At 44.6% G+C, this 26,069-nt stretch overlaps 1 protein-coding gene across 1 annotated transcript; it reads right to left on the bottom strand.

Annotated features, from left to right (window-relative positions):
• nol6 (nucleolar protein 6 (RNA-associated)) lies at nucleotides 1-26,010 on the bottom strand. The gene is made up of 26 exons (XM_038993062.1): nucleotides 25,885-26,010; nucleotides 25,259-25,453; nucleotides 24,913-25,029; nucleotides 24,614-24,793; nucleotides 24,356-24,524; nucleotides 23,867-24,001; nucleotides 23,469-23,632; nucleotides 23,252-23,372; nucleotides 23,026-23,084; nucleotides 22,511-22,612; nucleotides 22,305-22,420; nucleotides 22,002-22,179; nucleotides 21,639-21,761; nucleotides 21,382-21,530; nucleotides 15,438-15,513; nucleotides 15,175-15,315; nucleotides 14,817-14,934; nucleotides 10,772-10,926; nucleotides 10,425-10,588; nucleotides 10,165-10,317; nucleotides 4,046-4,143; nucleotides 3,602-3,726; nucleotides 1,546-1,635; nucleotides 1,156-1,356; nucleotides 821-922; nucleotides 1-718 (listed from the first exon to the last, which is right to left on the bottom strand). The coding sequence occupies exons 1-26, from the start codon at nucleotides 25,906-25,908 to the stop codon at nucleotides 569-571; spliced, it is 3,405 nt and encodes a 1,134-aa protein (XP_038848990.1). The 5' UTR covers nucleotides 25,909-26,010; the 3' UTR covers nucleotides 1-568.
• Between the last annotated feature and the right edge of the window lie 59 nt (nucleotides 26,011-26,069).

Raw genomic sequence — 26,069 nt, 5'->3', positions numbered from 1 at the left:
TTGAGAATAGTCGTTTTTTATAAGACTGGGTAAAGCACCAGCGAAAACAAAAACATGGTTAGTTTCTTACAACATTTCTCCTACCCAATAAATCTCCTTGACTTGTTCTGATCACAGAATTAGATATCAAATAAAATGTGTTCAAGCTGTACTCAGGGTGAAACATAACATAGTAAAAGTAAATTCACTCACTCAATTTAGTATGATGCTGCATTTTGTACAGTATTATTAATTTGTTGATGTCCACCCATTTCATGTTACAAATTACGATTTGTACAATATGTTATGAATTTGCAATACGTATGATATGTGACCAATTCGTTACGGCTAACGTTAGCTAGATTGCTAGGTGGCTAGGTTAGGAGTTGGGTTAAGGTTAGCTAACATGCTAAGTAGTTACATAGTTTGCTAAAATGCTAAAGTTGTCCGTGATGAGATCTGAACATACAACCTTTGCACTAAGAAAGTTGCTGGCTATGGGGAATTAATTTAAAGTCGAACTTGATTGTACAAGTTCAAATATGATCACGGTACATGTGTGTGTGGGGGTGTGTGACCTCAGTCTACACTACACCACCCATCTCTCCGTCCTTGGCTCCACCGACTTCACCAGGCCCTGGCCCATGACCCTGAAATCCTCCAGGATGGCCTCCACGTTGGGGACAGTGTGAGCCTCCTCCCCACTCACCTCCACACGACGAGCCACCATCTGGGAGGTCTGTTCCAGAGGGACACACATATGACCAGGGGGATACACAAAGAAATGAATAGGCAAATAGAGAGGGAAATAAAGATATGCTCTGTGACTTCCGGTCTTTACCTTGAACGGCAGTGGGCTGAAGGCTTTGGGTTTCCATAGCACCGCGATCACAGTGCCGCCATAGGGGTCATAGAAGAACAGAGCCAGGTCTCCAAATGCATCCTGGGAAAGATAAGCAGACAGGTTTAAAAAATGGAAGGCCTTTAACCCACTTGAGTCAAAATTACAAGAACTACATGGTCTGAAACCTACATACAAAAGGCAATAGACCTGGCTGCACAAGGCCACTAGAAATAAATGGCAAACTGCATGTCAGGAAAAACCTAGACGTTGTCTTTCTGCTTCTATAGAAAACCAGCAAGCCAGAGCCCATTGCGCACCACACCAGTACTTACCCTGAGCTCTGCCAGGTAGTGGGTGACGGGGTTGAAGTCGATGACGGGTAGTGCCCCTCCCGTGTTGGCCACTCTGCCAGCCAGGATGCCCCTGCTGAAGGTGGCATGAGGCGGGTCCACTGCCTGGCTCAGTAAGGGCACCTGCTTGGGGCTCAGGTGGATCAGGACATCATAGGGATCCAATGGAGGCCGCATGACCACCTGCGTGTGTGTGTGTGTGTGTGTGTGTGTGTGTGTGTGTGTACACAAACACAGAGAGAAGGAATGGTAATGATGGAATGGTATATTACAGTAGGTTTGACAATGCAATCATTTTGGGGAAATGAAGAAAAACATTATACAATTATGCATGCGAGTGGTAGTTTTAAAGAACGTGAGTGAGTGACTGACCCTGACATCCTGTATCTGGCTGGTGTCCATCAGCTGAGGTTCTAGGATCTTCAGGCTCTCTGCAGCCACCATCACCACACGCTGCAACATCTGAGCACACAGAGAGACAAACCCCTCAATAGCCCACACCTGATACTGGCCAGCATAGTGAGAGTGATCCTACCAAGCCCTTGTTGGTTGTCCGTAAAGAGATACGTTTGAAACTCCTCATTCAGAACTATCCTCACCTGTGGTTTAAACAGATGTAGGGTCAATACTGTGAATGAGTCAGCTAAGGGCAGTTTGAGTTCTATCGAAACGCTAGGTTTACTCTGTTGTCTAAACACCAGACTTTATCACAAAGATCTGGTACATTGTGAAGGATGGGCATCTTGGTGAGAACATCGGGCTGTAAAAACATGTGCACTGAGCTCCATTATAAGCTGTTCTATCAAATAGTGCTCAGCTTCTCGATGAATCATTTGATTACGCAAGTGAAAAGTGCAGTGTCCTTGGGCATATTCAAATCATTCTACCTGCTACCACGCAGCCTTCGTACGTTCACAGTTGGAACACTGCAGCCATTCAAAATGAAGTGCACCTTCGCCATCAATGTGAAAGTGACATGACAGATGCCGCAAACACACACGTTTTTCTCAGGCACGTGAAATGTTAGTTGGTCTGCACATCATGCATTAGGCCTATTGAATTCAATGTTATTTGACAGACACAAAAACATGGCAGGTCTAGAGAGCAGCTACTTGGAGCATTGGAATCCAGTGGGTTAGGTGGAACAGGAAAGCAACATGAAAAGGCTGGGAAGCTGCCGGCTCCATCTCCTCCCCATGTTACTGTGTGCTGCCGTATTTCTCAGCGCACTCTGTCAAACAGCGGACATGAAAACAAGATCTTCAACTGATTTCCTTCTGGAAGTGGACAGCGATAAAAAAAACAACTGGTGAGCATTACATGAACTTCCTGATCATGTTGTCCCTGATAATATTGAAGCCATATCCGTTGTATTCGTCTAGATAGAACACCATGAATGAAAAAGGAAGCATTCAGGTAAAATGTTATTTTTGCCATTTTGAATTCATGTAATATAATTATTGTATTAGTGTCATAACATGACAAACTGAATGTGTATGGCATTACAGATGAGTGATTACAAGGTGCTTGAAAAGGTTAAAAAGCAAGACGTCCGTATCAAGGAAAGAAACGGTCAGCTGCCTATGGTGAGATACGACGCTAGTCATTTCAACAGGCATTTAGACTTTATTTTTTTACGAAGCAGTAATAGTAATATTGATAACGGTATGAGTGTATCTGTCACCAGCGTGACATAGGAGAGCAGTATGCTTTGAGGAAGGGTCCAAGGATCGGGAAACTGTGACTGCCGACCAACAAGAATGTGCAATTCATTTCTACTCCGCTGTTTATTATGTCACCTCTACCATTATATTCTGTTAGGTTCTAATTCAGAGTAAAAACTTGATGGACACTATGAAAGCTTAAACCAAGTTTCTTCTTCCCAGAGGGTCAATACGGCTGCATTAGACAACATCACACACCAGCACTGATATTTAACCCTTTCTCCTAGGCTGAGTCTCCTCCTACACTGAACAGCCAATGCATCTCTGTTGCTAGACAGAAATGTAGTGATATCTGTTCTTCCTCACTTCATCTGACCTCTACCCCAAAGTGCTCACTGCTCTCTAACTCAAGGCTGTTATGGTGACTGGTACCAGACTGTGTCTCCTCTCCTCCCATAGGATCCCTGATGGCTAACAATAACATTCTGCCATATTGTAAATATTATACATTACCCTTTCTCTGTCAGTGACGTAAGTATATTTCCTATTCTCAGAAGCCAACAATTGACTATGCTGTTTAATATACAGAGACTGGCAAGAACATGGCCTGTCCTAGACAGTGTGAGAGTCAATTGAAAAGTTAGATTTTTTATACTCAGTTTCTGTGTATGCCTCTTCTGTTACTATGCTGTGTACAATGTGCTGCACAAATAAGATATTGGATGTGACATACTGGTGAATGTACTGCATGTGTGTGTTCTGACCTGCACAGTGGGAGCCTGCTTGGTCCAAATGGAGACTTTCTTGTCGTTGGGTGTGGCCATGAACATAACAGGCAGAGACTCTCTGGAGGCTATGAAGTCATTCTTGATCTCAGTGTAGTCAGCAGCTACAGAAGAGGACAGACGGGAGGAGAGAGGGAAAGAGAGGAGGAGAGAGGGTAAGAGAGGAGGTGGAGAGAGGGAAAGAGGGGGGGGGGGGGGGGGGGAGAGGTAGGAGAGGCAAGGACAGGACAGAGGGAAGGGGAGAGAGTGGACAAGAGAAGGAAGGAGAAAGAGATGGGTAGGATAAGGGAGAACAGGACAGAGTGGACAGGACAGAGGGAAGGAGACAGATGTTATGGGGTCTTTATATACTGCTGCATGAGTATGATTAGATGAACATTGTTGTGTAAGATACAATATAATCCACATTGTGTGTGTGCTCACCAGTGAGCTGGCTGTTGAGGTTGACAACCAGGGGGTTATTTCTCCAATCGAAGGAGGAGAGTAGGTGGAGAAAGCGAAGGAAACCTACCTGAGGAGACCTGAGAGAGGAGAGAGAAAGTGAGACAGGAGAGACAGGAAGAGAGAGAGGAGAGAGCGAGCACAAGAAACAGATGGATAAACTACTTCTCCAATTTTTTTAATCAAAGAACAAACAGCAAAAACATATGACCAATTACAAATGTTAGTATATGCTATTAAAAGTCCTATTCGCATGGGACTAGTATTACTAGAGAAGATTGGTTATGTATTTATTACACCAGAATGTCCATTATTCCAGAGGACGATTCAGACAGGATACGTTTTTCCCCAAAATGTCCCCTGGAAGTGTCTTTTTTTAAATAAAAAAGCCTGGATGTTTTTTTTCTAGGCGTGAAGATATTTCAAGTCCAGGCAGAAACAGGCTACACTGATAAATCGAGCTTGGTTCCAACTTTCTGAACCATACCAAACCATCTTTAAGGTCTTGTGTCGATATATTTGAATTAAGGAAGCGTAATAATTAGGATACTTTAGCGACCTGCAGTAGAAGGCAAACTAAATGCCCCCCGGCCTTCAGATGAGAGCTGAACAGTAAACTTGCACTTGATATGAATTTTTAGGCTATGAATGAGACCGTGAACTTGTCATTTCCAAACGTTTAGCTCAGTATGCTGCTGGTGATTTCTTCTTTTGTTTGACGTTGCAACAACAATCTACAAATCTGTCATTATGGGGTATTGTGTGTAGAACAATTGTTTTTAATTTAATCCATTTTAGAATAAGGACGTAACTGAACGAAAGGTGGAAAAAGTCAAAGGGTCACTGGCCTACACACAATACCCTATAATGTCAAAGTGAAATTGTTTTTAGACATTTTTACAAATTAATAAAAAATGAAAAGCTGAAATGTTGCATCAATAATTATTCAACCCCTTTGTTATGGCAAGCCTAAATAGGTTCAGGAGTAAAAACATAAGTTTCATGGACTGTGTGCAATAAGTGTTTAACATGGTTTCTAAAATGACTACCTCATCTTTGTACCCGACACATACAGATAAATGTAAAATCCCTCAGTCAAGCAGTGAATTTCAAACAGATTCAACCACAAAGACCAGAGGTTTTCCAATGCCTCGCAAAGGGCACCTATTGGTAGATAGGTAAAATAAAAACATTGACATTGAGTATCCCTTTGAGCATGGTGAAATTATTAATTACACTTTGGGTGTTGTATCAACACACCCAGTCACTACAAAGATACTGGCGGAAAACCGTTCAGGGATTTCACAATGAGGCCAACGGCGACTAGAACATTTAAGAGTCTAATGGCTGTGATAGGAGAAAACCGAGGACGGATCAACAACATTGTAGTTACTCCACAATACTAACCTACATGAGTGAAAAGAAGGAAGCCTATACAGAATAAAAAATATTATAAAACATGCATCCTGTTTGCTATAAGGCACTTAAGTAAAACTGTAAAAAATGTGGCAAAGAAAATAACTTCATGTCCTGAATACAAAGCGTTATGTTTGGGGCAAATCCAACACATCACTGAGTACCGATTCATATTTTCAAGCATGGTGGTGGCTGCATCATATTATGGGTATGCTTGTCATCAGCAAGGACTAGGGAGCTTTTTTTAAAAGGATAAACAGAAACGGAATAGAGCTAAGCACAGGCAAAATTCTAGAGAAAAACCTGGTTCAGTCTGCTTTCCAACAGAGACAAATTCCCCTTTCAGCAGGACAATAACCTTAAACAAAGAGCCAAATATACACAAGTTATTTACAAAGAAAATATTGAACGCTCCAGAGTGGCCTAGTTACAGTTTTGACTTTTCTTCTTGAAAATCTATGGTAAGACTTGAAAATGGCTGTCTAGCAATGATCAACTACCAACTTAACAGAGCTTGAAGAATTCTTTAAAAGAATAACATGCAAATATTGTACAATCCAGGAGTGCAAAGCTCTTAGAGACTTACCCAGAAAGACTCACTGCTGTAATCCCTGCCAAAGGTGATTCTAACATGTATTGGCTCAGTGCTGTGAATTAGGGGTGTGCGAAATTGTTAGACAAAACGAGTATCATAACATGGGCAATTTTCTTGACACGATTATGATCAGAGTACTTTTTGTAATTACCCGTGATTTAAAAAAATATATATTTTTGGGTGCCAGCAAAAATCTCATGTAAGTCAGAGTTTCTAAACCATACTGTACGGTCTTTGAGTCAGTCATGTGTCAGTCAGAGTTTCTAAACCATACTGTATTGTCTTTGAGTCAGTCATGTGTCAGTCAGAGTTTCTAAACCATACTGTACGGTCTTTGAGTCAGTCATGTGTCAGTCAGAGTTTCTAAACCATACTGTATTGTCTTTGAGTCAGTCATGTGCGAGGTTCTACGTGGTCTAAATAACTCAACTGGCTAGTTTTCCTGTCTGTAAAGAGAAGGGCGGGTTGTACGTTGATCCTGCCGCTCTGAATGGATAGAGTGAAACTGTATTTTTCCATCCACTAGCTTCAGAATTTCAACCGATCACTGTTCCCCTCGCATGTTTTCGTTCTGATTATTTAGATGGTTGCTGCCTGCTACAATAATAAAATCACAAGGCGAGGACGTTTGCTATCAAGTTCTCAATGTGCATAATATTTAACAAGCGGGGCAAGGATAGGGAAAAAACAGGAGACACTAATGCGCATTCTGACTGCGCGACAGCAAACTTGGCTGCCAACTGCAAAAGCAGGCCATTAGACATTTCTGCAAATGTATAAAAAAAATGTAACACTGAAATTTTACATTTACATAAGTACTAAGACACTTTACTCAGTACCTTTGTTGAAGCACTGTGGCAGTGCTAGTAGAATAGAATGATTTATTTCAGCTTTTATTTCTTTCATCACATTCCCAGTAGGTCAGAAGTTTACATACACTCAATTAGTATTTGCTAGCATTGCCTTTAAATTGTTTAACTTGGGTCAAACATTTGGGTAGCCTTCCATAAGCTTCCCACAATAAGTTGGGTGAATTTTGAGTCAGGTTTGTAGGCCTCCTTGCTCGCACAGGCTTTTTCAGTTCTGCCCACAAATGTTATATAGGATTGAGGTCAGGCCTTTTGATGGCCACTCCAATACTTTGACTTTGTTGTCCTTAAGCCATTTCGCAACAACTTTGGAAGTATGCTTGGGGTCATTGTCCATTTGGAAGACCCATTTTTGACCAAGCTTTAACTTCCTGACTGATGTCTTGAGATGTTGCTTCAATAAATACACTTAATTTTCCTCTCTCATGATGCCATCTATTTTGTGAACTGCACCAGTCCCTCCTGCAGCAAAGCACCCCCACAACATGATGCTGCCACCCCCGTGATTCACGGTTGGGATGGTGTTCTTCGGCTTGCAAACATCCCCCCTTTTCCTCCAAACATAACAATGGTCATCATGGCCAAACAGTTCTATTTTTGTTTCATCAGACCAGAGGACATTTCTCCAAAAAGTACAATCTTTGTACCCATGTGCAGTTGCAAACCGTAGTCTGGCTTTTTTATGGCGGTTTTGGAGAAGTGGCTTCTTCCTTGCTGAGGGGCCTTTCAGGTTTATGTTGATATAGGACTCGTTTTACTGTGGATATAGATACTTTTGTACCCGTTTCCTCCAGCATCTTCACAAGGTCCTTTGCTGTTGTTCTGGGATTGATTTGCACTTTTCTCACCAAAGTACGTTCATCTCTAAGAGACAGAACCCGTCTTCTTCCTGAGCTGTATGACGGCAACGTGGTCCCATGGTGTTTATACTTGCGTACTATTGTTTGTACAGATGAACGTGCTACCTCAGGCATTTGGAAATTGCTCCCAATGATGAACCAGACTTGTGGAGGTCCACAATTTTTTTCTGAGGTCTTGGCTGATTTCTATTGATTTTCCCATGATGTCAAGCAGAGGCACTGAGTTTGAAGGTAGGCCTTGTTATACATCCACACCTCCAATTGACTCAAATGATGTCAATTAACCTATCAGAAGCTTCTAAAGCCATGACATCATTTTCTGGAAATTTCCAAGCTGTTTAAAGGCACAGTCAACTTAGTGTATGTAAACTTCTGACCCACTGGAATTGTGATACAGTGAATTATAAGTGAAATAATCTGTCTGTAAACAATGGTTGTTAAAATGACTTGTGTCATGCACAAAGTAGATGTCCTAATTGACTTGCCAAAACTATAGTTTGTTTTAACAAGAAATTTGTGGAGTGGTTGAAAAACCAGTTTTAATGACTCCAACCTAAATGTATGTAAACTTCCAACTTCAACTTTATCTACAGTACTAAATCCATGTGTATGTTATCGTGTGTATGTATGTATGCATGTGTCTGTACCTATGTTTGTGTTGCCTCACAGTCCCCGCTGTTCCATAAGGGGTTTTAAAAAATCTACATTTTACTGCTTGCGTCAATTACTTGATGTGAGTTCCATGTAGTTAAATACAGATTTCATCTTATAAGAGTTAACAAAGACTCATCGTGGAGGTATTTGACAGCCTAGAAGTTAGCCTAGCATCGTGCAAATTAGGGAGCCAAATGAACAGCGCTCTCACCGACGCAATTTGGTAGACTACACTGAATGACGTGACCAGAGTCACTGACTTTAGCGGCAAGCCCAGGATAGGGAACTTGTCCCGACACCATGGACATACAGTAGAACCACGCTGCATTATTTATGAATGGCAAAGGGATATAGAAGTTCAAATGTATTCAGTCAGTTCGACACCTTCAATAAACTAGTAAACACTTGCTGTTCAGTTGTCAATCAAAACACAGTAAGTGGCCTACAACTCTGCGTGGCTGGCTATAGGAAAGATATGAAGGGGGAAAGAAATGGCTGTGGCAGAGAACAATAATTTGGCTAAGTGGATTTCGACTCATCGTTACCACTTACATTACATGTGACGTGCAAATTCACGAGCATCGTGCACTCCCTTCTCCTTGAAAAACAAATTTGACAGCAACCAACCACAGAGCACAAATTGTACCAGGACAGACAGACCGCGTTTCCCCGTCATCGCTCGCTTTTTGACTGTCAGGCACCTATCCTATCAATAGATCCCTAGAAGATGCATATCAAATTAAAACTTCTAAATGAAAAGTAGCCTAGTTAATATGAAGTAGAAAAAGTAGCCTAGTTAATATGAAGTAGAAAAAGTAGCCTAGTTAATATGAAGTAGAAAAAGTAGCCTAGTTAATATGAAGTAGAAAAAGTAGCCTAGTTAATATGAAGTAGAAAAAGTAGCCGGCTGAAAATTAATCTGTAACCGGATGATTAGCCGACGACTGGAAAACACAGTATGATCTGGCAAAACAATACTGGAATCAGTTATAAAACCCATAGCCCTTTATGGTTGCGAGGTCTGGGGTCCGCTCACCAAACAAGAATTCACAAATTCTGCTAAAATATCCTCCGTGTACAAAAACAAGAATTAGGCCGATACCCGCTAATTATCAAAATCCAGAAAAGAGACATTAAATTCTTCAACCACCTAAAAGGAAGTGATTCCCAAACCTTAACCATAACCTAGAGAGATGAACCTGGAGAAGAGTCCCCTCAGCAAGCTGGTCCTGGGGCTCTGTTCTCAAACACAAACAGAGCCCCAGGACAGCAACACAATTAGACCCAACCAACTCATGAGAAAACAAAAGATAATTACATGACACATTGAAAATCATTAAACGATCTGGCCCTAAAACGAGAGTACACAGTGGCAGAATACCTGACCACTGACTGACCCAAAATTAAAGGAAAGCTTTGACTATGTAAAGACTCAGTGAGCATAGCCTTGCTATTGAGAAAGGCCGCCGTAGACAGATCTGGCTCTCAAGAGAAGACAGGCTATGTGCCCACCCCCTACAAAATAGAGCTGCACTTCCTAACCTCCTGACAAAATGTATGACCATGTTAGAGACACATAGATCCCTCAGATTACACAGACCCACAAAGAATTTGAGAGAAAGAGTTTGTAGTACAGGAAGGTGACGATAGAACGAGCGAGAAAAATTAGCAGAGAGGGATTGATACTGCAAGTAGGTAACTAGTTACCCTGGAGGAGTGAAGGGGGCCGGCTGCAGGAAGAGGGACGCCACCAGCAGGTCAGCAGTGTCCTCTGTGATGTCATCGCTAAAGAGCTGCGCTCCCAGCCAGCGCTTGGCCAGGCGACACACAGCCCCGAAGCATGGGTGAAGCTGCTGGAGCCTAGAACACACAACCACAGAGACATTAGGATATGTGTGTGTTTGAGAAGGTGTAAAGCTATAGTGTTAGCTGACAGAGAGAGCTCCAGTGTAAAGCTGGTGCCTGACCCGTGCAGGGTACTGGTGAGTAGGGGCCGCTGCATGGTGGCCATCTCCAGGGCCTGAGCCTCCGCGTTGTCCCTGACGATGAGCAGCCCCTCTGGACTAACACTCTCCCTCAGGACCTGAGGCTCCCGGTGGTACGCTACCTGGATCCTGAACACCAAGCCATCCTGCACACACACACAGTTAGTCAATGTCTGATAACAGTGCTTCCCTATACCAGTCAAATTAAAATCAAATCTATTTCATAAAGCCCAATTGTGACAACTGTAGATGTCAGTGTGTGTGTCATTAATTAACATAATCACTACCATCCTAACCCCACACACAGAGAGAGAGAGCGGGGCCCATACCTTCCACACATCCAGGTGTGTGGGACTGGGCTGGCAGGTGTATTGGTGGTGTTGGGTTAACAGTTCTCCCAGGCTGATGTGGAAGGCTGCTTTAATGTGGCGGATGGCCACTCTGTCACGAGGCCACTTCCCACTGCCCTCCATGTGGCAGATCACTACAACAGGAGAAGGCAAGCGAGAAGGGTTCATAGTAGAAAAAAACACACACAAAAATAGCATACCGTCTCTGGATCCACAACAAAACACTTCAATTAGGTCTGTACAGTACACACTAGGCTTGGGCAGTATGCCGTTATAGATCATAAACCGGGATATTTGACGGTACCATTGGTCTGATTTTTCAGTTAGTTTGTACTCTAACATTCTAAAAGTTATTTTTTTTGCACTGTTTGCTAAAATCACATCAATGTGAGTGAGGTGAGGGGATCAAATTACACCTCTCTTGACAGAGTGGAAGGGGTCATAGAGCCTACTAACTTTTGGGGTCACGTGACCTCTTCTACCTTTAGTAAGATAAGAGAGAGGAAGGGGTCATAGAGCCTACTAACTTTTGGGGTCATGTGACCTCTTCTACCTTCAGTAAGATAAGAGAGAGGAAGAGTGAAAATGGCAGAACTGGTGTCGTAAAAAAATGCCACTGTCTCTTTTTGGATACATTTCGGCTTTAAAACCAACGAGAAAGGGGAACCCAAGGATTTAACAGAGGTCATTTGCTAGATTTGACCGAAGGCAATAACAGCAAAAGAAGGCAATAACAGCAAAAGGCAATACATAAAATGTGCCCTCCTACCTCAGGGTACACCAGGCTCTGAACTACGCAAGCCTCAGGACCACAGCGCTGGGGCCAACCCAATCTCGATCACAGCTGACAATTATTAGGTATTTTTTGAAAACTATCCAAATACAAAAAGCAAAGCACCCGGTGGTAGAGGTGCACAGGCGGCGGTAGAGGTGCACAAGCGGCGGTAGAGGTGCACAGGCGGCGGTAGAGGTGCACAGGCGGCGGTAGAGGTGCACAGGCGGCGGTAGAGGTGCACAGGCGGCGGTAGAGGTGCACAGACGGCGGTAGAGGTGCACAGACGGCGGTAGAGGTGCACAGACGGCGGTAGAGGTGCACAGACGGCGGTAGAGGTGCACAGACGGCGGTAGAGGTGCACAGACGGCGGTAGAGGTGCACAGGCGGCGGTAGAGGTGCACAGACGGCGGTAGAGGTGCACAGACGGCGGTAGAGGTGCACAGACGGCGGTAGAGGTGCACAGACGGCGGTAGAGGTGCACAGACGGCGGTAGAGGTGCACAGACGGCGGTAGAGGTGCACAGGCGGCGGTAGAGGTGCACAGGCGGCGGTAGAGGTGCACAGGCGGCGGTAGAGGTGCACAGACGGTGGTAGAGGTACATAGCGAAATAAATGGTTTCCTTCCACACGGTGGAAAAGAAGACTTCAGGGACATGATTAACACAGACTCCCAGTAGACTACGAGCTGCCTGGGAGGAAATACTCTTCAAACCTCAGAGTCCGACAAGAGGTATATACAATTAGATGCTAAACAATTCATTGTTGTCATTTAAGTATTTTCATTATTTTGATGGCGTTTAAGCCAGTTGGATGTGCTATTTGCTATTGTTACTGTCCTATTTTGATATGGCAGCTACTGGCCATTTCGAAACGCTACATATATCTTGTTGTTGCTCAATATTCTATGCTGAACAAATCTTGTTGGAATTTACAGTGAGCTACAAAAGTATTGGGCCAGTGACAATTATACACTACCGTTCAAAAGTTTGGTGTCACTTAGAAATGTCCTTGTTTGTAAAAGAAAAGCACATTTAACATCAAATTGGTCAGAAATACAGTGTAGACATTGAGAAACAGACGCCTCCAAGTCCTCAACTGGCAGCTTCATTAAATAGTACCCACAAAACACCAGTCGCAACGTCAACAGTTAAGAGGCGACTCTGGGATGCTGGCCTTCTAGACAGACTTGCAAAGAAAAAGCCATCTCAGACTGGCCAATAAAAAGAAAAGACTAAGATGGGCAAAAGAACACAGACACTGGACAGAGGAACTCTGCCTAGAAGGCCAGCATCCCGGAGTCGCTTCTTCACGGTTGATGTTGAGAATGGTGTTTTGCGGGTACTACTTAATGAAGTTGCCAGTTGTGAGGCGTCTTTCTCAAACTAGACACTAATGTACTGGTCTTCTTGTGCAGTTGTGCACCGGGGCCTCCCACTCCTCTTTCCATTCTGGTTAGAGCCAGTTTGCACTGTTCTGTGAAGGGAGTAGTACAGTGTCGTACGAGATCTTCAGTTTCTTGGCAATTTCTCGCATGGGAATAGCCTTCATTTCTCAGAACAAGAATAGACTGACAAGTTTCAGAAGAAAGGGTTCTTTGTTTCTGGCCGTTTTGAGCCTGTAATTGAACCCACAAATGCTGATGCTCCAGATACTCAACTAGTCTAATGAAGGCCAGTTGAATTGCTTCTTTAATTAGCACAACAGTTTACAACTGTGCTAACATAATTTCAAAAGGGTTTTCTAATGATCAATTAGCCTTTTAAAATGATAAACTTGGATTAGCTAACACCACATGCCATTGGAACACAGGAGTGATGGTTGCTGATAATGGGCCTCTTGTACGCCTATGTAGATATTCCATAAACAATCTGCCGTTTCCAGCTACAATAGTCATTTACAACATTAACAATGTCTACACTGTATTTCTGATCAATTTGATGTTATTTTAACAGACAAAAAATGTGCTTGACTTTCAAAAACAAGGACATTTCTAAGTGACCCCAAACTTTTGAACGGTAGTGTATATTTTTTTCTCTGTACTCCAGCACTTTGGGTTTTAAATGATACAATGACTGAGGTTAAAGTGCAGACCGAGGGTATTTTCATCCATACCATTTAGAAATTACAGCACTTTTTGTACATAAGTCCGCCCCCCCCCCCCATTTTATGGGACCAAAAGGTGTTGGGCCAAATTCACCTGTGTATTGTAGTAGTCAAAAGTTAAGTATTTGGTCCCATATTAACAGCACAATGTCTACATCAAGCTTGTGACCACAAATTTGTTTTGCTGCATTTGCTGTTTGTTTTGGTTGTGTTCCAGATACATTTGTGCCCAATAGAAATGGTAAATAAATGGGTCATTTTGGAGTCACTTATTGTGAATGAAAATAGAATGTTTCTAAACACTTGTACATTAATGTGGATGCTACCATGATTAGAGATAGTCCTCAATGAATTGTGAATAATGCACTGGAGTGCAGAGCCAAAGTAAAGCACTGGAGTACTGAGCCAAAACAACACCATGTCAGTGTCTCAATTCTTTTGAAGCTCACTGTGTGTTCTTACTATAAACTGGATGGTTCGAGCCCGGAACGCTGATTGGCTGAAAGCCAATACTACGGGTATGTCAAAACATTTATTTTTACTGCTCTAATTACGTTGGTAACCAGTTTATAATAGCAATAAGGCACCTCTGGGGTTTGTGGTATATTGCCAATATACCAAGGCGAAGGGCTGTATTTATCATCTTATTGCACTGGGAAGTTGTTTGTATTTTAAGAAATGCAATGCTATATTCTTCGTTCATTTGTTGGCATGAGTTAACGCCTCGAGTCCCATGCCATCATATAGTTTTAGTGCTTCCAACATTTTATAAGAAGGCTGAGATTGTTTTTGACTGCTTACTGTGTTCATTATTGAAGAATGTTGAGCATTAACCTGCATATTGAGTTGGATTATAAGCCTAAATGGTAGGCTACAAGCAGCATGCATGGATGTGGTTGATGGGAAAGTGAACCATAATGGAAGAATTAGTATTCTATCCAAATTGCAAATACAATGCCGCCTCACTGTGGCGAGATTGTTGTTGCACATTGTGTTGAAGAGAATTTCATGAATAACTAGGCCTAGAAAAGTTCAGTCCCGCCACAGTTCTGGCACGTACATGAAGGCAGGCAGCATTGTACGCACAACACATGAACGCAAGACACTGATGAACACATACACACATGCAAGAAATGTTGTGCGGTACCTTTGACAGGGGTGATGTACACAGGGCAAGGTTTGACCTCATGGGGTACCAGTGACCGGGACAACTTCTCTCTGTCAAAGAATGAGTAGTCCAGCTTCAGGGGCACTGGGGGGAACACCTGTGTGGTGGAGGAAGCACAAATCAAACATTGAAATAATGAACCATCTCCAACTCACTAATTCACATCTGCTGCATGGAGCTGGAGTGGATTAGGAACCAAATGGAAACAAACAAGCCTTAACGGGAAGTGACCTACCTGAAACCCTTTTGTTAGGGTTTGCACCGATGAATACACCCCTGTTGAGATGTGTCAATGGGGAGGGGGGTCTAGGTAGGGTACAGTAGCTAGGGGGGTTACCTGGGTGTAGCGGAGGGCTGGGTGGGCCCCCTGCACTGAAGTGATGGACAAGGGAAGCCCCTCCAGCCTCCACAGCTTCCTGCTTAGATCATCATATGACTGAACCACCTTCAGACTCTCCTCCTCACCAGTACTGCACACCTGGCGAACACACACACACACACACACACAGAGCTTTAACAGGTTTCAGATGTCAACGTTTGTATGGAGGGGGTCATCAACCCACACAGTAAGATGCACTACTACAGAAAACTCAGAACTACCTCGTGCCCCACGTTGATGACATCATCCAGCATCCCTCCAATGTATCTCACACAGGATTCTGGTATATCTGCATGACTGAGGAGAAGAGAAAGGAGCCTCTCTTAAACCTGCTTCTAGCAGAACTTCCCATACAACCAACACAACATCATACAAGGAAAAGATGGTGGAGAGTTGTCAGAGGCATTTTGATGAACAGCTCAGCCTACTCCTTCCTTCCAGTCTTGGAGAGGGTTTATTTATTTCACCTTTATTTAACCAGGTAGGCCAGCTGAGAACAAGTTCTCATTTACAACTGCAACCTGGCCAAGATAAAGCAAACCAGTGCTACAAAACACAGAGTTACACATGGGATAAACAAACGTACAGTCAATTACACAATAGAAAAATCTATATACAGTGTGTGCAAATTTAGTAAGATTAAGGAGGTAAGGCAATAAATAGGCCATAGTGGCGAAATCCGTGTTTAATTGCTAAATTGTAATTAAACACTGGAGTGATAGATGTGCAAGTAGAGATACTGGGGTGCAAAGGAGAAGAAAAAAAAATAACTATGGGGATGAGGTAGTTGGGTGGGCTATTTACAGATGGGCTGTGTACAGGGGCAATGATCAGAAAGCTGCTCTGACAGCTGGTGCTTAAAGTTAGTGAGGGAGAAGGAAATCTCCAGCTTCAGTGATTCTTGCAATTCGTTCCAGTCATTGGCAGCAGCGAACTGGAAGGAAAGGCGGCCAAAGGAGATGTTGGCTTTGGGGATGACCAGTGAAATATACCTGCTGGAGTGCTATGGGTGGGTGGTGACCAGTGAGCTGAGACAAGGCGTCGCTTTACCTAGCAAAGACTTATAGATGACCTGGAGCCAGTGGATTTGGCGACGAATATGAAGCAAGGGCCAGCCAACGAGAGCATACAGGTCGCAGTGGTCGGTAGTATATGGGGCTTTGGTGACAAAACGGATGGCACTGTGATAGACTGCATCCAATTTGTTGAGTAGAGTGTTGCAGGCTATTTTGTAAATGACATCGCCCGAAGTCAAGGATCGGTAGAATAGTCAGTTTTACGAAGATATGTTTGGCAGCATGAGTGAAGGAGGCATTGTTGCGAAATAGGAAGCTGATTCTGGATTTAACTTTGGATTGGAGATGCTTAATGTGAGTCTGGAAGGAGAATTTACAGTCTAACCAGGCACCTAGGTATTTGTAGTTGTCCACATATTCTAAGTCAGAACCGTCCAGGGTAGTGATGCTAGATGGGCGGGGGCAGCGATCGGTTGAAGAGCATGCATTTAGTTTTACTTGTATTTAAGAGCAGTTGGAGGCTACGGAAGGAGAGTTGTATGGCATTGAAGCTCGTCGAGGTTTGTTAACAGTCTCCAAAGAAGGGCCAGAAGAATACAGAATGGTGTCGTCTGCGTAGAGGTGGATCAGAAAAGCACCAGCAGCAAGAGCGACATCATTGAAGTATACAGAGAAAAGAGCCGGCCCGAGAACTGAACCCTGTGGCACCCCCATAGAGACTGCTAAAGGTCCGGACAACAGGCCCTCCGATTTGACACACTGAACTCTATCAGAGAAGTAGTTGGTGAACCAGGCGAGGCAGTCATTTGAGAAACCAAGGATGTTGAGTCTACCGATCAGAATGCGGTGATTGACAGAGTCGAAAGCCTTGGCCAGGTCGATGAAGACGGCTGCACAGTACTGTCTTTTAACGATGGCGGTTATGATAGACTTTAGGACCTTGAGCGTGGCTGAGGTGCACCCATGAGGTAGGATAGATATAGGTCTGTAACAGTTTGGGTCTAGAGTGTCTCCCCCTTTGGAGAGGGGGATGACCGTAGCAGCTTTCCAATCTTTAGGGATCTCAGACGATACGAAAGAGAGGTTGAACAGACTAGTAATAGGGGTTGCAACAATTGCGGCGGATCATTTTAGAAAGAGGGTCCAGATTGTCTAGCCCAGCTGATTTGTAGGGGTCCAGATTTTGCAACTCTTTCAGAACATCAACTATCTGGATTTGGGTGAAGGAGAAATGGGGGAGGCTTGGGCAAGTTGCTGTGGGGGGTGCAGAGCTGTTTACCGGGGTAGGGGTAGCCAGGTGGAAGTATGGCCAGCCGTAGAAAAATGCTTATTGAAATTCTCGACAGTGTTTCCTAGCTTCAGTGCAATGGGCAGCTGGGAGGAGGTGCTCTTATTCTCCATGGACTTTAGTGTCCCAGAACTTTTGTAGTTTGTGCTACAGGATGCCAATTTCTGCTTGAAAAAGCTAGCCTTTGCTTTCCTAACTGCCTGTGTATATTGGCTCCTGACTTCCCTGAAAAGTTGCATATCGCGGGGGCTATTCAATGCTAATGCAGTACGCCACAGGATGTTTTTAAGCTGGTCAAGGGCAGTCAGGCCTGGAGTGAACCAAGGGCTATATCTGTTCTTAGTTCTACATTTTTTGAAAGGGGCATGCTTATTTACGATGGTGAGGAAAGCACTTTTAAAGAATAACCAGACATCCTCTACTGACGGAATGAGGTCAATATCCTTCCAGGATACCCGGGCCAGGCCGATTAGAAAGGCCTGCTCGCTGAAGTGTTTTAGGGAGCATTTGACAGTGATGAGGGGTGGTTGTTTGACCGCGGACCCATAACGCACGCAGGCAACGATCACTGAGATCCTGGTTGAAGACAGCAGAGGTGTATTTAGAGGGCAGGTTGGTCAGGATGATATCTATGAGGGTGCCCGTGTTTACGGATTTAGGGTTGTACCTGGTAGGTTCCTTGATAATTTGTGTGAGATTGAGGGCATCTAGCTTAGATTGTAGGACATGTTAAGCATATCCCAGTTTAGGTCACCTAACAGTAGGAATTCAATTAATTCACATATCGTGTCCAGGGCACAGCTGGGGGCTGAGGGGGGTCTATAACAAGCGGCAACAGTGAGAGACTTGTTTCTGGAAAGGTGGATTTTTAAAAGTAGAAGCTCGAACTGTTTGGGCACAGACCTGGATAGCATGACAGAACTCTGCAGGCTAACTCCACCCCCTTTGGCAGTTCCAGCTGGACAGAAAATGTTGTAGTTGGGGATGGAAATTTCTGAATTTTTGGTGGTCTTCCTAAGCCAGGATTCAGACACGGCTAGGACATCAGGGTTGGTGGAGTGTGCTAAAGCAGTGAATAAAAGAAACGTAGGGAGGAGGTACAATGTACAGACATTGGTATGGTAGGATGTGAGTACAGTGGAGGTAAACCTAGGCATTGAGTGACGATGAGGTTTCGTCTCTGGAGGCACCAGTTAAGCCAGGTGAGGTATCCGCATGTGTGTAGGGTGGGACGAAAGAGCTACAGTGGGGAGAACAAGTATTTGATACACTGCCGATTTTGCAGGTTTTCCTACTTACAAAGCATGTAGAGGTCTGTAATTTTTATCACAGGTACACAAAAATCCAGAAAATCACATTGTATGATTTTTAAGTTATTCATTTGCATTTTATTGCATGACATAAGTATTTGATACATCATAAAAGCAGAACTTAATATAATGGCACAGAAACCTTTGTTTGCAATTACAGAGATCATATGTTTCCTGTAGTTCTTGACCAGGTTTGCACACACTGCAGCAGGGATTTTGGCCCACTCATCCATACAGACCTTCTCCAGATCCTTCAGGTTTCGGGGCTGTCGCTGGGCAATACGGACTTTCAGCTCCCACCAAAGATAATCTATTGGGTTCAGGTCTGGAGACTGGCTAGGCCACTCCAGGACCTTGAGATGCTTCTTACGGAGCCACTCGTTAGTTGCCCTGGCTGTGTGTTTCGGGTCGTTGTCATGCTGGAAGACCCAGCCACGACCCATGTTCAATGCTCTTACTGAGGGAAGGAGGTTGTTGGCCAAGATCTCGTGATACATGGCCCCATCCATCCTCCCCTCAATACGGTGCAGTCGTCCTGTCCCCTTTGCAGAAAAGCATCCCCAAAGAATGATGTTTCCGCCTCCATGCTTCACGGTTGGGATGGTGTTCTTGGGGTTGTACTCATCCTTCTTCTTCCTCCAAACACGGCGAGTGGAGTTTAGATCAAAAAGCTCTATTTTTGTCTCATCAGACCACATGACCTTCTCCCATTCCTCCTCTGGATCATCCAGAGGGTCATTGGCAAACTTCAGACGGGCCTGGACACGCGCTGGCTTGAGCAGGGGGACCTTGCGTGCGCTGCAGGATTTTAATCCATGACGGCGTAGTGTGTTACTAATGGTTTTCTTTGAGACTGTGGTCCCAGCTCTCTTCAGGTCATTGACCAGGTCCTGCCGTGTAGTTCTGGGCTGATCCCTCACCTTCCTCATGATCATTGATGCCCCACAAGGTGAGATCTTGCATGGAAACCCAGACCGAGGGCGATTGACCGTCATCTTCAACTTCTTCCATTTTCTAATAATTGCGCCAACAGTTGTTGCCTTCTCACCAAGCTGCTTGCCTATTGTCCTGTAGCCCATCCCAGCCTTGTGCAGGTCTACAATTGTATCCCCGATGTCCTTACACAGCTCTCTGGTCTTGGCCATTGTGGAGAGGTTGGAGTCTGTTTGATTGAGTGTGTGGACAGGTGTCTTTTATACAGGTAACGAGTTCAAACAGGTGCAGTTAATACAGGTAATGAGTGGAGAACAGGAGGGCTTCTTAAAGAAAAACTAACAGGTCTGTGAGAGCCGGAATTCTTACTGGTTGGTAGGTGATCAAATACTTATGTCATGCAATAAAATGCAAATGAATTACTTAAAAATCATACAATGTGATTTTCTGGATTTTTGTTTTAGATTCCGTCTCTCACAGTTGAAGTGTACCTATGATAAAAATTACAGACCTCTACATGCTTTGTAAGTAGGAGAACCTGCAAAATCGGCAGTGTATCAAATACTTGTTCTCCCCACTGTATCTAAGGCATTTTGAGTGGGAAATAAAACAATAAGAAATAGCTGAGACAGCAGTAGACAAGGCATATTGACATTGGAGAGGCATAAAGCAATCACAGGTGTTGATCAGGAGAGCTAAGACAACAACGGGTAAATGGAGATTAATGGGCAGAGCGGGTCAGTTAGGTACATACAGGACCTGAGTTCGAGGCTGGGGCCGACAGGTAAACAAAAGGGTTGTGATCCCAAACTGGATGCAGTCTATCACAGTGCCATCCGTTTTGTCACCAAAGCCCCATATACCACTCACACTGCGACCTGTATGCTCTCGTCGGCTGGCCCTCACTACATATTCGTCGCCAGACTCTCTGGCTCCAGGTCATCTATAAGTCTTTGCTAGGTAAAGCGACGTCTCGTCTCAGCTCACTGGTCACCATAACACCCACCCGTAGCATGCGCTCCAGCAGGTATATCTCACTGGTCATCCCCAAAGCCACCACCTACTTTGGCTGCCTTTCCTTCCAGTTCTCTGCTGCCAAAGACTGGAACAAATTGCAAGTTGGAGACTTCTATCTCCCTCAATAACTTTAAGCATCAGCTATCTGAGCAGCTAACCGATCACTGCAGCTGTACACAGCCCATCTGTACTTTCTACTTGCACATCATCATCTGCACATCTATCACTCCAGTGTTAATTTGCTAAGTTGTAAATACTTCACTACTATGGCCTATTTATTGCCTTACCTCCTCACGCCATTTGCGCACACTGTATATAGACTTTCTATTGTGTTATTGACTGTGTGTTTGTTTATTCCATGTGTAACTCTGTTGTTGTTTGTGTCGCACTGCTTTGCTTTATCTTGGCCAGGTTGCAGTTGTAAATGAGAACTTGTTCTCAACTGGCTTACCTGGTTAAATAAAGGTGAAATAAAATGTTTTTAAATTAAACCCACTGATACAGGGTCAGATCTTTATCCATCCCCAAAATGGTTATGGTTAGGATTGGAGGTAGGATGATCTGATTCTAGATCTGTGCTTAGGAGTGGTGAGGAACATACAGCTGCAGCAGGTGTGTGATGAGCTGGCGTGGGACCAGTCTCTTCTGACAGGTGGTCTCTCCATCCCACACCACAGCCTCTGTGATGTCACCGTCCTGGAACCGACGCAGCTCAGAGCGAGACCCCCACAGCTGCCTGAACTCCTCAGCCTGCACAAACACACACAGCAGTGAGAATGACACACAACTGGATGACACATTTGAAAACATGGTATTGAGTGTTAACACAGAAACACAAAGAGAGAAAGAGACACAGACCTTTGGACTATCGGCTGGGGGTCCTCTCTCCAGTACAGAGGCCGCCTGTTCTGGGTTGAGCAGCAGGCCAAAGGACAGGGGTGGCTGGGCGCTGTGCTTCGGAGCATCACTCTCCACCGGCCACTGCCATAGCAAACATACACTGTTACACACACACCAACCAGACTACCCATTGGGAATGTTATCAAGTAAACAGTTCTCTCTAAACGTACTGGACCAGTCCGTCCCAGTCAACAGACCTGAATTACACACACAACCTGTCTCAACCACACACACACACATTTTCCAAAGTGAAACACAGGAACACAAACCATTCAGTACTATTTAACATACGGAAATCAAAGAAAGCAGGAGAATGCTCACCTCAGGGTCAGGGGTCAGTGAGTGGGTGAGGAGGCGGACTCTTTGGCCCAGTCCTCGTTGCAGGAGGGAGAGGATAAAGGGGAGTGCGGTGAGGACGTAGTTTCCACTGTGGTCCATGAGTTCACTGAGGAGGTTGAGTTTCTTACAGCAGGACTGCAGCTTGACCAGCTCACACAGCCTGATGACAGAGACACACAGGAGAGGACAAGAAACAGAATAGGGGGGGGGGGGGGCAAAGTTAATACAAGAGGAGAGAACAATAAATGTGTGTGTGCTAGCGTGTGTGTCTAAACAAGGCCTTACTGGAAGACATGGTCACTGGTCCTGATCATGGGTTTGGGGGTCATGAGTAGGGCATGGAATCCATCCACGGTGGGGTCATCCCAAAACTGCAGCGACAGAGAAGCCTCATGCTGCACCTGAGAGCCAAACAAGCTACAGTCAACCAATCAGAGGGCATGTTACTGCCATCCAGCCAATCTCAAGGCACCTTGCCACAGGGCACTCACCTGTTTGTAGGTGCAGGCTGTCATGTCAGCACACATGTTGAGGTGTCCAGAGGGGTCGACAAAAACAACCTGGAAAGCAGTGTGGAACTCGGCGAGAGAGGGCTGACGGAGGGAACGAAAGAAAACAAGGGGGAGAAGAACATGTGATTATGATCCATAATGGAGAAAATAGAAAAGCACGCCTATCACTAAAGAAAAATGACCCCCCCAAAAACTAGCTTCTTGTATTTGTTTCATTAGTCCATTGTTGATATTGTCTCAATGTTTTGCATGTCAGAAATCGAGTTTAAGAGATACAATTCAAAATACAGAAATACAGCCGGTATGATGAATTTTGCATCATATGATGATCATACCAGCTGTATTACGAAAGTTATACAACTTGAAAACTTGATTGCTGACATGAAAAACATTTTGGGACTATACCAACAAAGGACTAACGGGGGGAAAAATGTCAAAAGATAGTTTTTGGGTGGCATTTTCCTTTAAAGTCATTTGGACTAGTCCTGCCTCACCGCTGTTGAATCTGGGCCTTTGGCTAGCGTAATTCCATTCTCTGTCAGGTCGTTGAAAGCTGTGATTGAGAAGAAAGCGATCACAATGAGACCGTCTCTAAACAGAGTAGTGATGAGACCAACACCAAACACAATAACACCAGGTATGGTATTTATGGTACATGCAATGTTACTCCAACAGTAGGAGTAGACCGACAGGTAGGAGATGAGACCTCATGCATCTTACCCAGGAAATGCAGGCTGTTGCGGAGCAGCTGGTAGGCTGTCATGGTGTTGCTGACTCTGTGGCAGGAGAGGAGGTAGGCCAGCAGCATGGAGCCCAGGAATCCACTGAAACACCCAACACCCTGGGGGAAGAGAGAGAGTAGTTTAAGTGCTGGGTTCATTCAGCCTGGTAAAACTCTTGATAGAGAGGGAGCGGGTGGTGGTGCAGGGGCCCATACCTGGTCCAGCTCCCTCTGTCTGAGCCACACTTTGAGCAGGGCCACTCCCTCTGCAAAGGCGGCACACTGGGAGCTCACAGCGGTCAGGAACTGCAGGTGGGCCCTGGGGAGCATGTCCCCAAGAACAGAGCTGTTGTAGTGGGGAGTGGGCGGCTCACTCGTCGCTGCCCAAAAATACAGACAGAAAAGGAATGGATGAGAACATAGACTTAAGTCCGATTTAAAGGTGAAGAATCTCTCCAATGCACAGCTGTAATTCAGATTAGTGTACCATCTCCCCCAACAAGGAACACTCATCCCGTTTAACAATCGGTTTCCATTTACATCCTAAATCAGAAGAGACCAGTATTTTAGGAAACAATATATCGAAGCTGCTTGGTTTGAGTTGAGGCCCTCACCTGGCTGAGAGCTCCCCAGGCCAGTATACCAGTCGGTGCGGATGTTGTTCCTCTGGGGGTGGAAGCGGCTGGGCTTGAAGAAGCCCGGTGGAGGGCAGGCGTGGAGTCGCAAGGTGAAGCTGGAGGAGTCTTTGCCTGGAAAAGGGGCCATTTCATTTAATCATTATTGACACACACAAAACAATATGTTGTGAATAGGTACATGAACAGGTACTGAATAGGTGCTTGCCGACAACCATATGGGTGGCATGCTAAATCCAACCAAGCTTTGAGTTAAGGAAAACTTTGAAAACAGGTTTAAGCTCTACAAGACTTGGCCTTAGAATGAACCAACCGTTCAATCAATCAAATGTATTCATAAAGCCCTTTTTACATCAGCCGATGTCACAAAGTGCTATACAGAAAACCAGCCTAAAACCCCAAACAGCAAGCAATGCAGATGTAGAAGCACTGTTGCTGTCCCACCCTTCTGTGACAGATGCTAGGTACCTGGAGGGGAGAGCAACAGGATAGGACGGAGGCGATTGCCATGGAGACATGAGTACCGCATGGCCCCGATGGCGGGAGAGGCGGCAAGATGTTGTGCCAGTCCTGCCAGGTAAATCGCCCTCTTCCGTGGGTACCTCTGGTTTAGGGCATCTTTAGGGTGCAGGACATCCTGAAGATAATACATGAATGTCGTTATTTCTGTTGTCTGACCAAATGTTGACTCTTATTGTTCAGAGTGAACAGTGTGGCGTTACGTACAGCAGGAATAGCGACTGACAGATCAACGGAAATGCCTGGTTTGGTGCAGGTGCCCAGTGGGTAGCTGCCCATGATGGTAACAGATATGGGCGGTGCCATGTGAAACTTGCCCTTGGTTGCCTTTGGCACCAAGACAAAGGGGACCTTCACCCCTCCTGACAACCATGACAAGTCACTTAGCTGGGGAAAGAGCAAGAGAGAGATCAATGGCAAACATTTTGGAGATCATTGAGGTCAGACCAAATACAACAAGTTCCCATTATTTCTAATCCCCTGGAACCACAGTATCACTGACATACCTCCATTTCAGAAGTCTGTGGTACAGTCTGGAGCTGCTCAGTGACACTCTGGACAAAAGAGTCAATCAGCTGCTTCCTGCGCTCACTCAGGGAAACCTCCTTTAGCAGCTCCTCCATCTGTTGGCATTGGCAGGGAGACAGAGGGAGATTAACAAATGTATATGCATGCATGGGACCATTGAGACTGCTGTCATGTTGCTAAGTGGCCGTGTGGTCCCCCCTTCATCAGAAATACTGGAATGTAGGCGTGTGTGTGTACACACACAAACACACAATGTCAATGTTCTTAAACGATTGATTTGTGAATTAACCACCGACCTCCACCCATACCTAACCCCCACCTCACCTGCATCTTGAGCAGGCTGCAGTGGAACAGGCTCTCGGCCTCCTTGAGCTGGTTTAGTTCATCTGCGGTGGGAGGTTTGTAGAGGTCACCGCGCGACAGCTTCACGGGACGGGGGAACCCGTCCTGGACCACCTCGGGCTTACCCCTTTTGGCCCTGGTCGGGCCCTCATCGTGTGAAGACTCTGGTTGCTCCATCTTTGAAACGTGAGAAACATGTGTAACGTTAACACACATATCAGAATATGTTGTAGTGCGAGATCTAGCCAGTAAGCTAACTAGCATCAAGTTGCTAGTTAGCTTACTTGATATAAAAGGCATGGGCTAGCTATAGTTGGCTAGATACATTGGACCAGCTACAGAAACTCGTCATAACTCAAATTCCGATAACCTTTCAAATACTATAGCTCGCTAACTACTAACGTTTTATGTAATACTAAGCAAATAGATAGTCTCCGCTAGCTAATGTTAACATTACGTTAGCCACACATGAAGTGGTACACATGTAATTTTTTTTACAGTACACATGTAATTTGCGATGCTAACGTTAGCTGGCAGCTAGTTACTAGTACTAGTCGTCATTGCCTCATGCTAAAATGAAAAAGTACACACTATATAATGTAAGTTACCTGCTCCTCGGCTGTTGCTTTCATCTTTTATTTATTCACTGGTTGTTCAACAGGCAATCGTTTTAATCCCATGCATATGACAACTTTTAGTTGTCGGCACAATTCTCACGTGTGGACAGGATCAGTCAGACCCTAGCGCTTTACGACACACAACTGTGCGTTACGATTGGCTCATTTCCGTGTAA

The sequence above is a fragment of the Salvelinus namaycush genome, chromosome 1 (assembly GCF_016432855.1).
Source record: "Salvelinus namaycush isolate Seneca chromosome 1, SaNama_1.0, whole genome shotgun sequence".
Lineage (NCBI taxonomy): Eukaryota > Metazoa > Chordata > Actinopteri > Salmoniformes > Salmonidae > Salvelinus > Salvelinus namaycush.
This window is presented reverse-complemented; position numbering and strand designations above follow the sequence as displayed.